The sequence below is a fragment of the Terrapene carolina genome, unplaced genomic scaffold (genome assembly GCF_002925995.2).
Source record: "Terrapene carolina triunguis isolate 2854851 unplaced genomic scaffold, T_m_triunguis-2.0 Scaffold66, whole genome shotgun sequence".
NCBI classification, from domain to species: domain Eukaryota; kingdom Metazoa; phylum Chordata; order Testudines; family Emydidae; genus Terrapene; species Terrapene triunguis.
In genome coordinates this window covers 90344165-90357185 of record NW_020664417.1, presented here as the reverse complement: position 1 = coordinate 90357185, position 13021 = coordinate 90344165, and the positions used below count along the sequence as shown (strand labels likewise).

Sequence of the window (13021 nt, the reverse complement as noted above, 5' to 3'; positions counted from 1 at the left end):
CCCAGGCTGACATACATACAAGGCTTGTAACTTTTTGGAGATACAATTTTCCCAATTGTCTTTTGTGTTTGTGCCTGGATGGTCTTATGTGGGAAGCCATTGTGTTGCCTTCCCTGTTGGTTCTTCCCACAGCCTCTAGATCAGTGCATTCATACAGGAAAGTCTTAACCCAGTATACAATAACTTCCCCTCATTGACAAGGTCACATACAGTGTTGTTAAAATTGTTACTCCTCGGTGTCCTTAGATTGTTTCATGGCATTTCCACGTCTGTCACAAATTTGAGGTTAAATCCCATCATCCATCTCAAAGAGGTTATAACTCCTGAAGTTGAGTCTAGAATTGTTTCCTCCACTCTATTACAAATTTCTGTTAGGCCCGGCTTGGTCTAGAAAATTCTGGCATTGCAGCCACTGGTTGTTTAAACTTAAATGTAACTTTTTCCACCATGTCATGGAGGGTTAGATGATATGGTTGTAAAAATGCTGCTGAACGGTTAACATTGTTCCATAATTATCAGTTCGCCTGTTGTTCAGTGCTATTCTGCTGCATAATTCAGGTGTAATGTAGAAAACTTCTTGGCTGGGGAGAAAAAAAACGGAACTTGTGAAATTCAGGCCTGGCTCTAACATTATGGAACAAAACAAATGCATTACTGAGAAAGAGAACTGTATTTAATACAATTTAGATCTTAACTAATATAATTGACTTGCCAGTTCTCAACTAGAATGGTGAAATTTGGTACTATCCTAATTTATCATATGATGCTAAATAGGAGGAGAAATCCCAAATTCAAATACTGACCTTTCCATCAGAAAAAAACTGACACATTTTGTTTTAATCACTGAAGTGTCTTTTTGAGATAGTCTTGAAATCTGATACAGTTTTTCTATATGGGTCATTGTTTGTAAACTTTGCAGTGATGGTCTAAGGGCCGCTTACAGGAACACCTTATAAAAGGTCTAGAGAACATGATTGGTGAGGGAAGATTTGAAAAAAATTGGGTTTGTTTAGTCTGGAAAAGAGAAGACAGAGAGGGGACATAACAGTTTTCAAGTACATAAAAGGTTGTTAAAAGGAGGAGGGAGAAAAATTATTCTTCTTAACCTCTGAGGATAGGACAAGAAGCAATGGGCTTAAATTGCAGCCAGGGAGGTTTAGGTTGGACATTAGGAAAAATTTCCTAACTGTCAGGGTGGTTAAGCACTGGAATAAATTGCCTAGTGAGGTTGTGGAATCTCCATCATTGGAGATTTTTAAGAGCAGGTTAGACAAACACCTGTCAGGGATGGTCTAGAGATAATACTTGGTTCTGCCATGAGTGCAGGGGACTGGACTAGATGACCTCTTGAGGTCCCTTCCAGTTCTATGATTCTATGAAAATTGTCACATAACTGAAAGAAAGGTTGGAATAATTTCTTTGCTTCTGATGGCATTACCCACTCAACAGTTACTGCTAATTTATTCCTATCACAGATTATTTAACTCTGTGGTCTTTGGTTTATTGAAAATACATCTGAAAAGCAAATGGCATAACGAAGAGTGCCCAACATGGCAGGTATTCTTACAAAGCACATGAGGAAAGAGCTCTGAATCTGTTTACCTCCTCTCACAGCCATTTCAAACTGCACAAATAAAACACTGTTGTACAGTCAGTATAGTCAGGCAAAGTAAAAACGTTTTTAGCTGAGGGTACTTCAATTTGCTGAGTACTCTTGTGTTCCCACTGAGTTATGTGAGAATATTTTTTGTTTAAATGTGAAAGAGATCCAAGAGCCATGTGTGAAGGTATTTTGTTAGGAAGGATGGTCCAGTGGTTAGGACACTAGTCTATAACCTGGGAGGCCTAGGTTCAATTCTCTGCTCTGGCACAGATTTTCTGTGTGATCTTGGGAAAGTCATTTACCTTCTCTGTGTCTCAGTTCTCCATCTGTAAAATGGGGATAATAGCACCCCCCCCCAGCTCACTGGGGTAGTGTGAAGATTAATATATTAAATAATATGAAGTGCTCTGAAATCTGTTGAAAAATGATATATAAGAGCTGGGCATAATTATTATTATCATTTGTTATCATAGGCGGCAAGTATAATAGACCAGGGAAGGCTCTGCCTTTCCTGGCTGCAGCCGCTGCTGTGGGATGCCGGGCTGGGACCGGCCGGGGCGTCTGGGGTGGCCCCGGACCCACTAGGGCAACTCTGGCGTGGCTGGGGTGGCCCAGCCCCGGGCCCGCTGGGGCTGCTCGGGCTGGACGCCAACTTGGGCTGCCCCAGGGCTTTTGTGGCGGCGGGGGTGGGGTAGAGGTAGGTGGCTTGGGGTTCTGGCAGCCCGAGGCTTCTCTCTTCCTTTTAAGAGCCTGATGATAGTAAATACATTTCTTAATCTAAAACATCAATGCCAGAATCAGAAACTGCACAGGATTCTGTAACAGAATATTCATCCATGGAAAATCAGTTTGTAAAAACCCACAAATTAAGAAAGATTATCTTGAAGACAGTTTTTAAATATTTTCAGTCTCTTAATGCTCAAATTGGCTAAACAAGGGAGACTGAGCACTTCACCAGCATACAGATGTGTTGCAAAATGATACCTGCAGTATGTAAATGCAGTTAAGCAGCATAGCGTTTTTCACATCCAAGCGAAATAGCAGCAGAATCTTTAAGAAATAACGTAGAATGGGGAAAATTACACTTGTATAGGAGGCACAATTTATCTTTAAGAAACAGAAAACCGTAATCCACTCCAGAGGATGAAGTCAATTTTTATTAATAGTTTTTGAGGTCAGAAAGCACCATTATGACTATCTAGGCTGACTTTCTGCATCAATCCTGTAATTTCTGGTTGAACTAGAGTGTTCCTTTAGAAAGGCATCCATTCTTGATTTTAAAGACTTCAAATGACAGAGTTGCTCCGATGGTCTATTATCTTTATTGTTAAAAATTTGCACCTTGTTTCTAGTCTGAATTTGTCTGGCCTCCGCCTCCAGTTTTTGGATCTTATTATGCTCTTTTCTGCTAGATTTATGGAGCCCTTACGTATCAAAAATATTCTCCCCATATAGGTACCTATAGACTGTGATCAAGTTACCTGTTAACCTGCTCTTGGATAAACTAAAATATTTATCTGTATTTTAGATAACCCTGCTTTCTTATAAATCCATTGAAACCTACTCTTCGGTTTACCCTCTGTTTAGACATTCTTTTTGGAACTTGGTCATTTAATACATCACACCTGCCCTCTCTCTACAGGGGCTCCCTGCTTGAAATATTTATTACTTTCTTGTATGTTGTCATAGATGTATGTGATGCTGAATAGAATTTAGAGATACAATCATTGCCTTGGGTAGTTTGCAGTCAGAGACGTGATGTAATGCTGGAATAGATGACATAGGGCTTGTATGTAGATTATTTATATATAATGTGTATATAGTACATGTAGACTATAGTCAGTTATTATGTTTTGTGATAGCTTTATATGTCTTCTGTATAATGTAATTTATATAGTTCAAAATGTTGTATCTCCTATGATTTAAACTCGCATGAAATCTATGCTTTGTAAATAGTAACACTTGTATATTTTTAGAATTGCTTCCTAGCAGTACAGTTGAGAGTTGATTGGGATGAATTCATTCATTCATTGCAACCCATTGGGATGAAGTAATTTTTAACAATAGAGAAATTAAAACTGCAATTCACCATTGACAACAGGGTAAACAAAACCCGGATCTATTCCAGGAAACTTTCCACTTTAATTGCTCATAGTAATTGGATGCCTTCAGAAGCTTTTTGAATGCATAGCAACAAGATTCTTATTTAAAGTGTGTGTTTTTCTTTACAGCAATGCTGAATGATGAAGATAATTGTATGAAGTTGAAAAGTGATTACGTGCCCTCTGTGCAATGGTATAAGCTGGTCACATATGAAGATGAAAAGACCAAGCTGTTTTTTAAAAGGTACTCTCAAGTAAGTGTGTCTCTGTCGTGATAAATTAGATTTAAATTGCTGTTTAATCAAACATGCTGCATGGTGTAGGCACTGAAGATACCTCAGTGATGTGTGGTATAAAAGCCTAGGGAATGGAATTGTCACATCTGCCAAAGGGAGTTAGGCACCCAATCACATTGAGATCTAATGGAAGTTGGGTGCCTGTGTCATTTTTTTTCCACGATGCCAGCCTCTGTCTCTCTTTGTATATATAATATACACAACCCATTTCCCCGCACCCCGTCCCCCACCTCCCAATAAGAATTTAGCAGCAAACTCTGGAATGTCAGTTTTATTTGGTGTCCAATAAATCATCATGCCAAGACACTTCCATAGTGTGGTACTTGATGAAAATAGAGTACAGTGGAAACGCGTTGTGGATTACTGAATGTTCATTTACTTGCTAAACACAATTGTGTTTTTTAAAAATATTGCACAAAAGATGTTTGTGCCTTGTAGTTAGTTTTCATTTGATACTTCACAGCTAGTAGTATATTAGTATAAATGCTAAATTATATAAAAATAAATATATATTTGTATTAAGACACATCATTACAGTGTGGCCCATTAAATCTTTGTGAAGTATGGAGAACCTGCCGGTTTACTAGAGTGTGGATTAGCAAACTTTGCTTTTCACATAGAACTTCAGAGCCTAACTTTAGTCACTCATCTGTGAAAATCTTGGCTTTACTATATATTAACTTCTGACATGCAGCAACCAAATATACAGTCATTAGTTTATTAAAAATTATCTATGCTACTCTAAGTGACTGACAATTAATATTTATTTGTGTATAAAAAAATCCATAAATTGTTATGGTTGTCTTTTGTTCCATAGGAATAAATGAACAACTAAACCTCAAAAATCAATAGCCAGATTTCCTAATAACAAGAAATTATTCAAATTAACTACCAAGTAGAATAAGAACGATATGCATTTGTAATGGTCAATTTAAAAATATTTTTATTTTTTAGCGTATGAGTGTTTCTAAGATATCAATGACCAAATAGCATTTTGCTAACTATTTTTGGTTTTGTTTTTTAACATGACAAATCAGGCTATTGACATTGCAACGTTACTGTTATACAATAGTCTTTGTCAGAAAGTACTTAATTAACATTATTTATTCCGTTCTGGGTAAAAACTAAAAAAAAATCATCAGTTCTTAGGAAAATGCCCTTTTTATGGCTGAGTATTGGCAAGGACTCCATCAGTCTAAAACACCTTGGCTGTGCCTTCTCAGCAGCAATAGCAGGTGAATTGAAACTTTTTTGCAGCAGTGATGATATAACATCAATTTTTTGTCTCTGCAGAACTTGTGTGGTGGGTTGTAAAATGCTGTGCAATTTTTGATTGACCTACATATTTCTAATTAAAAAAAAAAAATCTAACGTAACACACTGGGTGTGCCTATTAGCAAAACTGACTAAATGTGTGATCTTGTTACTGTAGCCTTTGTTTTTCTCATCCCTTCTCTCTATTGTGTATTACTCTGTCTTGGCAGAATCTCGATTGTAAGCACTTTAATGAAGGGGCATTGCTTGCCGCTTTGTGTGTGTATTTATTTATTTATTTTAATTGTAAACCATCTAGCACACTCCTGGATTCTGTAGCTTTAAAATAAAAGGCAAATACAACACATACACTTATGGTACTTTTGAATACGCTGAGTTTCCAAAAAAAGGATGCTGTTAAGTAGCATAAAAGTGCTGGATGGTGCATCCACCTTTGAGGCTTAGTCCTCCATTAGCTCCATTTCATGTGAACTATCGCTTAAGTCAAGGTTGCTCTTTGAGTGATGGTCCCTATCTGGATTCCAAACGCAGGTGCGCATGGGTGCCGTGCGCTGGAGCTGGAACTGTTCGCAGTAGTGTCTGTTGACCCACATGTGCATCGTGCGTCAACTGCATGGTACGTCTGAGGCTGTAAGAGGCTGTGCGGGTCGACGCCACTCCAGTTCCCTCTTACCGCCACATGGCCAGAGTCGGAACCCCTCTTTCTCGCTAAGAGAACTGCTCTTCGTTTCTGCTGTATATAGTTGTCGTCCCTGAGTTTTTAGTAGTTAGCTAGTTTTTCCTTGGACTTCTTCCCTTCAGGGGTTTCTTTCTCCCTGGCCTGGGGACTATGCCCCAACAAGCCGGCTTCAAGAACTGTGACTTGCGCCCTTGTTTCTTTTTCAGTGAGAGACGAGCACATTGGTTGCCTTTACTGCCTTGTACTGTTTCTTGTTGCCCGGACTCAAGCAGCTCGTGAACTTTACCTCCGCAAATATCTGATGGAGGAGGCAATGCGCCCACATGCATAACTGGACACGGCTCCACCAGATCTGCTGGAACAGTGCCCGACATTGGTGGTGAGCGCTTCACTGGGCCCCTCCCGTGCGGCACACACCGAAACCCCACTGGGTGCACAAGAAGCATGGGCATAAGAGTGGCTCCCCGACGGGGACAGCTTTTAAACGCAGTGTTACCTCCCCGAGCCATGTTAGGTTGGGCGAGAAGTCATGTGCAGTTGTGGATGCTCCTGCTCCTAAGAAGGCTTATATGGAGCACCGCTCCAAATGCTGTTGTATGCCACTGACCCTGTCTTCTGCTCCGGCACCTGGGCCTCCTCCTTCGCCCTCGGCGCCGTTAACACCACCAGGACCTTCTGACCTGTCTCACCCAGTCCTGCGCACTCTGGCATGCTTATCACCCCTGATGCCATCAGATGAGCTCATGCTGCCTTTTGTTGGCTCTCCCCTGCGCTCTGGACCCTTGCCTGTTCCGAGACTCCCCTCTCCAGTGGACGAGCCCCTCCTGCTCCATCCTTCTCCGCCGGCTCTGGTGACGGACGAGCTCCTTCTAGTTGTTGACCATCCTCTCGGACCTCGTCTTGCGCCACCAATTCTGCCTTCACTGATGGCCCCTCCTCTACTGGACCCCTCTTCGGAATCAGAGTGGTCCTTTGTCCTGGACATAGCCTTCTCTTCTGCCCGGTCCTAGAGCCTTGACTCTCGGCCCCGGTCATATCCACAGACTTGCGGTCCCTCGGCTGACCCATGGTTCCGCTACCCATGGGCACCGCCGATGCCTGGCAATCCCTATGCCTGGCCCTACTGGCCCGCTTGAGACCCCTACCAGGATCGTGGGATGTACTGCCTGTATCACTGCTTATCTGTCGCCCATACCACCATCTTCCACGAGGAACCTCTGGATGCTCCTGCTCCGTCAGCACCAGCCGCACCATTGACACCTTCAGTCCTCACAGGCGCCTCTTCGTCCCCGGACGATGCCCACATTCCACCCACCTTCTCGGTGCCTAGCGACCATACCCAATACCAGAGCTTGCGCCGCTGCATGGCTGCTGCATTTAATTTTACAGTGAAGGATGTTCGTGATTCCCAGGACCACTTCCAGCCTCTGGGGCCTTTCCATACCGCCTTGCCCATCCATGACACCATCTTGCAGCCAGCTCAGGCTGTTGGGCACATGCCAGCCTCCTATGTCAAAGCGGGCAGCACGCTGCTCCTTTGTGCCCTCTAATGGTACAGACTATCTCTTTACCCACTCGCCACCCAACTCCCTGGTAGTCCAAATGGCCATGGAGCGCACCCATCAGCAACACTTTAAATCCACCTGTCCTGACTGCTTTACCAAAAAGCTGGACTTGCTGGGCCGCAAGGTATATTAGTCCGTGGGCCTACAATTCCGCATTGCCAGCTACCAGGCTGTCCTCTCAAAGTATGATTTCCTGTCCTATTCCAAGCTGGCGGACTTTCAGGACTTCCTTCCTCCAGAAAAGCAGCAGGAATTTCAGCATCTGTTGGATGAGGAAAAACTGGTGACTAACATATCTCTCCAAACTGCTGTTGATGCCACCGACACTGCGTCACGCTCCTTGGCATCTGGAGTGGTGCTCCGTCGCTACTCTTGGCTCCAGTCTAGCGGTTTCCCTATGGAGGTCAGACAACGCTTGAGGACCTTCCCTTTGACAATCATAAGCTATTTAGTGACAAGATGAACGAGTCCCTCTGCTCCCTCCAGGACTCTCAGGCCACCCTCCAGTCTCTGAGCATTTCTACTCCGGCTCCGACCCGCCTTCTGCCCTCGCCCTTTTGCCACTTACCAGCCGTACCCTCAATGGCCACCTGACCTGCATCACTCTTGCTCCCAGCGACCTCGATGTTCTTCCTCTGTTGCTTCCATCACCATCCATCTAAGCAACCCTTTTGTCTCTTTCCTCGAGAACCGTGAACCCTCCTCGGTCCCTCTGGCCACACCATGGATCGGGGTTGTCTTGCCCTCTTTGCTCACAACTGGGGTAGGATCACCTCTGACCATTGGGTGCTGGACATCATCCACCAAGGCCTCCTTATTGAATTCCTCTCCTTCCCTCCTCGTCATCCGCTCAGTGGCCACTCTCCGGACCCTTCCCAGGACCATCTCCTCTGTGAGGCAGCAACCACCCTCCTCCAAAAGAACACCATAGAACCCGTGCTGCGGCGCTACTGTGGCCGTGGTTTTTATTCCCCGTTTCCTCATCCCAAAGAAAAGGGGGTGGTCTTCATCCCATTTTGGATCTCTGCTCCCTGAACAAGTTTATTCACAAGTTTTGCTTCAGGATGGTCACCCTCCCCCTTATTATCCCTTCGTTCTCCGATGGAGCTTGGTTCACTGCCCTCGATATGAAAGATGAATGCTTCCACATAGACATCCACCCTGCTCATCGCAAATTCCTCCGCTTCCAGGTGAGAAGTTTCCATTATGAATTCCGCGTCCTCCCCTTCAGAATCACCACCGCCCTCCGCATCTTCATGAAGGTCTTTGCGGTTGTGGTGGCCTATATGTGCCACCAGGGCCATTCCCTCTTTCCCCTAGCTGGACGACTGGCTCCTTGTGGCGCCCTCTTTCCTCTATCCGGACCCTCCACGCCATCCTCAGCAGCGTGGGGATCTACATCAATGAGGAAAAATTGATCCTCATCGCTACCTGCACTCTCACTTTCATGGGGGTACACCTGGACTCTGCACCCCGTACCTTTCTTCCCATGGATGGCTTCGCTTTCCTCACTTCTCTTATCGCGATGCTCCACCGCCGCCCGCAAACACACGTCCGTCAGTACCTATCCCTCCTGGGCCATATCGTGGCCTGCACTGCAGTCACGCCATATGCCCACCGCCATATGTGTTGCCTTCAACTCTGGCTCTGCTGCATCTATGATCCGCAGTCGGACCACCTGCCGAAGGTGGTCATCATCCCTTCCACTGTTTTGGCTTCGCTCACCTGGGGTACAAACTGTCCGTGATTCTAGCAGGCATTCTGCTCATGTCCCCCACGCCTAGCACCGCTCTCCAACACGGATGCCTCACTATTGGCTGGGGCACCTACCTTGATGGCGGCACTGCTCAGGGTCTTTGGTGACCAAAGGTTGTGCAGATGCACATCAACGTCCTGGAACTATGGGCAGTCCACCTGGTCTGTGAGGCCTTCCTGCCCTTCCTCTGTTCCCGCCATGTTCAGCTCCTGTCTGACAGTATGATGAAGGTTGTATATATCAACGAACAGGCAGGACCAGGTCTCCTTTCCTCTGCACGGAGGCCATCCGTCTTTGGAACTGGTGCTTCCAGCATGGAATCACCCTGTATGTTGTGCACCTCCCAGCCACCAGCAACTCCCCAGCGGACAGGCTCAGCCGGTCCTTCCGCGCCAACTAGGAGTGAGACTCCTCAACCCCACTCTCCAGTCCATCTTTCGTTGGTGGAGCACACTGCACGGGGACCTCTGTGACGTTGGAGAACTGGAAGCTTTCCCCTCTTCTGCTCCTGTTGAGCCCTGGGCCCAGGCTCACAGGGTGATGCTGTGATGGGTTAGATCACAGAACCCCCCTTGGGAGCTGCCACCTGATGTCAGCTTAGGACTTCAGTGCCCTGCCCGGTTTGAGCCAGACCCTCGAGCCTGCTGCAAACCCAGACCCAGGTCTGAATCACGTCCCCTAACAGCTGTAGGCTTACCTGCAAGCAGCTAACAGAAGTGTTCTTGTCTTTAACACTCAGATGCCCAACTCCCAATGGGGTCTAAACCCAATTAAATCCATTTTACCCTGTATAATGCTTATACAAGGTAAACTTATAAATTGTTTGCCCTCTATAACACTGATAGAGAGAGATGCACAGCTGTTTGTCCCCCAGGTATTAATACATACTCTGGGTTAATTAATAAGTAAAAAATGATTTTATTAAATACAGAAAGTAGGATTTAAGTGGTTCCAAGTAGTAACAGACAGAACAAAGTAAGTCACCAAGCAAAATTAAATAAAACACGCAAATCTATGTTTAATCAAACTGAATACAGATAATCTCACCCTCAGAGATGCTTCAGTAAGTTTTTTTCCTCAGACTGGACACCTTCCAGGCCTTGGCACAATTCTGGTACAGTTCTTGTTCCAGCTCAGGTGGTAGCTAGGGGATTTCTCATGATGGCTCCCCTCTTTGTTCTGTTTCACCCATTTATATATCTTTTGAATAAGGCGGGAATCCTTTGTCCCTCTGGGTTCCCAACCCTCACCCCCACCCACACCCCCCAATGAAAAAGCACTAGGTTAAAGATGGATTTTAGTTTAGGTGACATGATCACATGTCACTGTAAGACCTTCATGTCACCCAAGCCTTCATTCCTCCCAGCCTGACTCACAGGAAGGCTTGCCTGCAAACAGAGCAATCCACAGTCAATTGTCCTGGTTGATGGGAGCCATCAAAATTTCAAACCACCATTAATGGCCCACACTTTGCATAATTACAATAGGCCCTCAGTTATATTTCATATTTCTAGTTTCAGATACAAGAATGATACATTTATACAAATAAGATGACCACACTCAATAGATTATAAGCTTTGTAATAATATCTTACAAGAGACCTTTTCATGAGGCATATTTTAGTTACATTATATTTACTTAGTAGTATATTTTTATAAAATCATATAGAGTGCAACGTCACAGACCGCCCTTCTCATTCCCTGGACCTCGAATCTCCACTACGCCTTCCCACCCATTCCCCTCCTTCCCCAAGTCCTGCGCAAAGTGTGGAAGGACTGAGTGACGGTTATCCTCGTAGCTCTCTCCTGACTTCACCAGTATTGGTACACCAATCTGTGCTTGCCCTCCGATTCCTCTTCTGACCCTCCCGGGTCTCCTAATGCAGGTGCATGGCTGGCTGCAGCACTCCAACCCGAGCCCTCTGCACCTCACAGCCTGGTTTTTGGATGGGGCTCGCATGTAGACCGGGCTTGTTCCGACCCCATCCAAGACATCCTCACTCATAGCAGGTACCAATCCAGTCGAATCTGCTATCAAGCGAAGTGGCACCGCTTTATTGCATGGGCGCAGGGCCATCACTTCTCTCCAGACTCTGTCTCCTTTCCTGTCCTTCTGGACTACCTCCATCATCTCTGCCAATCAGGCCTTGCTCGCTCCTCCGTCTGCATCCACCTGGAGGCACTCAGTGCCTTTCTTCCTCCTGTGGATGGCTTCTCCGTCTTCACCCATCTGACGACCTCCCGCTTCCTCTGCAGCCTTCTCAGTGCTTTTCCCCCCACTACGAAGGCCTATCCCCTCTTGGGTTCAGAATCTGGTTCTCTCTGTACTCACCAAGCCACCCTTCGAACCCCTCGCCACTTGCTCCCTCTCCCATCTTTCCATGAAGGTGATCTTCTTGGTGGCTATCACCTCCGCATGACGTGTCAGCAAACTGGCCGCCATGATGGTGGATCTGCCATTTACCATCTTCCACAAAGACAGGGTCTCCTTACATCTTTACCCTGAGTTCCTGCCCACGGTGACTTCCTCCTTTCACTTCAACAAGAGTACACACCTTCCGGTCATCTGCCCTAAGCCACACGCCCCCCTATGGAGCATGTATTACACTCCCTTGATGTCTGCTGAGCATTAGCTTTTTATCTCCACCACACACGTGACTTCCGAGTGGCCCCCTGGGTCTTCATCGCCATCACGGAGCGTGTTGGAATTACACCCTTTCTTCCCAATGCCTCTCCAAGTGGATCTCTTGTTGCAGCATGACCACTCCACATGGGTGTATGCACCACTGTTGGCTTTTCCTGCGGCCGTTCTGTGGCAATAGATACGTCGGGCAGCTACTTGGTCCTCTGTCCACACCTTTTCCTCTCACTATGCCATTGCCCCCTTGACGGTGACAGATGCAGCAGCTGGTCACGCTGTCCTACTGACTTGGTCTTCTCAAGAGCTCTTGTGCCTGCTTCCATACTGACCACTGCTCGCTATTCTCCCGCGTTTGGAATCCTGACATAGGGACCATCACTTGAAGAAGAAGAGAAGGTTATTTACTGTAACTGGAGGTTCTTCGAGATGTGCGGTCCCTATTTGGATTCCAATTCCGCCCTTCTTCTCCTATGCTCCGGGCTGCATTTGCTTCCTGGTACGAGGGAACTGGGAGGGGTGTCGGCTGGCACAGCCTCTTAAAGCCTCGAATGTGCCATGCAGTTGATGCATGTGCGGGTCAACAGATACCACTATGAACAGTTCTGGCTCCAGCGCATGGCGCGCATGCGCACCCGTGTTTGGAATCCAGGTAGGGACCACCCGTCTCGAAGAACCTCCAGTTACAGTAAGTAACTTTCTCTCATACTTAATCCCATCCTTTGTGAGGTTAAAAGCCAGACAATTACATGCCTTCATATGTTGGCAGCACAAAAGACATCTGCTCTTTATAGTTTATTTTAATCCCTTTCGGAACAAGGGAATAAATGTTAATAAACATTGTCTATTAGCATTCTTAGGGAGTAGTTCCCATTACAGGAACTAGCACTGGGGGACAGGGGAGCATAAAGTAGTAACTGTTTAATAGTAACAATTTATAATTACTCTCTCATATGTCACAAATTAAAGGTACTGCTTTGACTAGTGTCTGTGGGGAAGGGATGGTAGTGGAATAAGAGGACAGAAACTATCATTTAAAATACTTTCAAATTAATATTTAAAGTGTACTATAACTAGGGCCCTACCAAATTCGAGGCCATGAAAAACG

The 13021-nt window shown here is 45.5% G+C and overlaps 1 protein-coding gene across 2 annotated transcripts in view; it reads left to right on the top strand.

The window, feature by feature from the left end:
- The window catches only part of LOC112107653 (lactosylceramide alpha-2,3-sialyltransferase), a 48455-nt gene that overhangs the window by 15872 nt on the left and 19562 nt on the right, over nucleotides 1–13021 (top strand). The window contains exon 2 of one of the 2 annotated variants that reach the window (XM_024201442.3): nucleotides 3835–3949. In XM_024201442.3, the coding sequence (XP_024057210.2) occupies nucleotides 3837–3949 (113 nt within the window). In that variant the 5' untranslated portion in view covers nucleotides 3835–3836. Of the gene's footprint in view, nucleotides 1–3834; nucleotides 3960–13021 lie in introns of those variants that run through there. The other variant, XM_024201443.3, reaches the window with a different exon arrangement.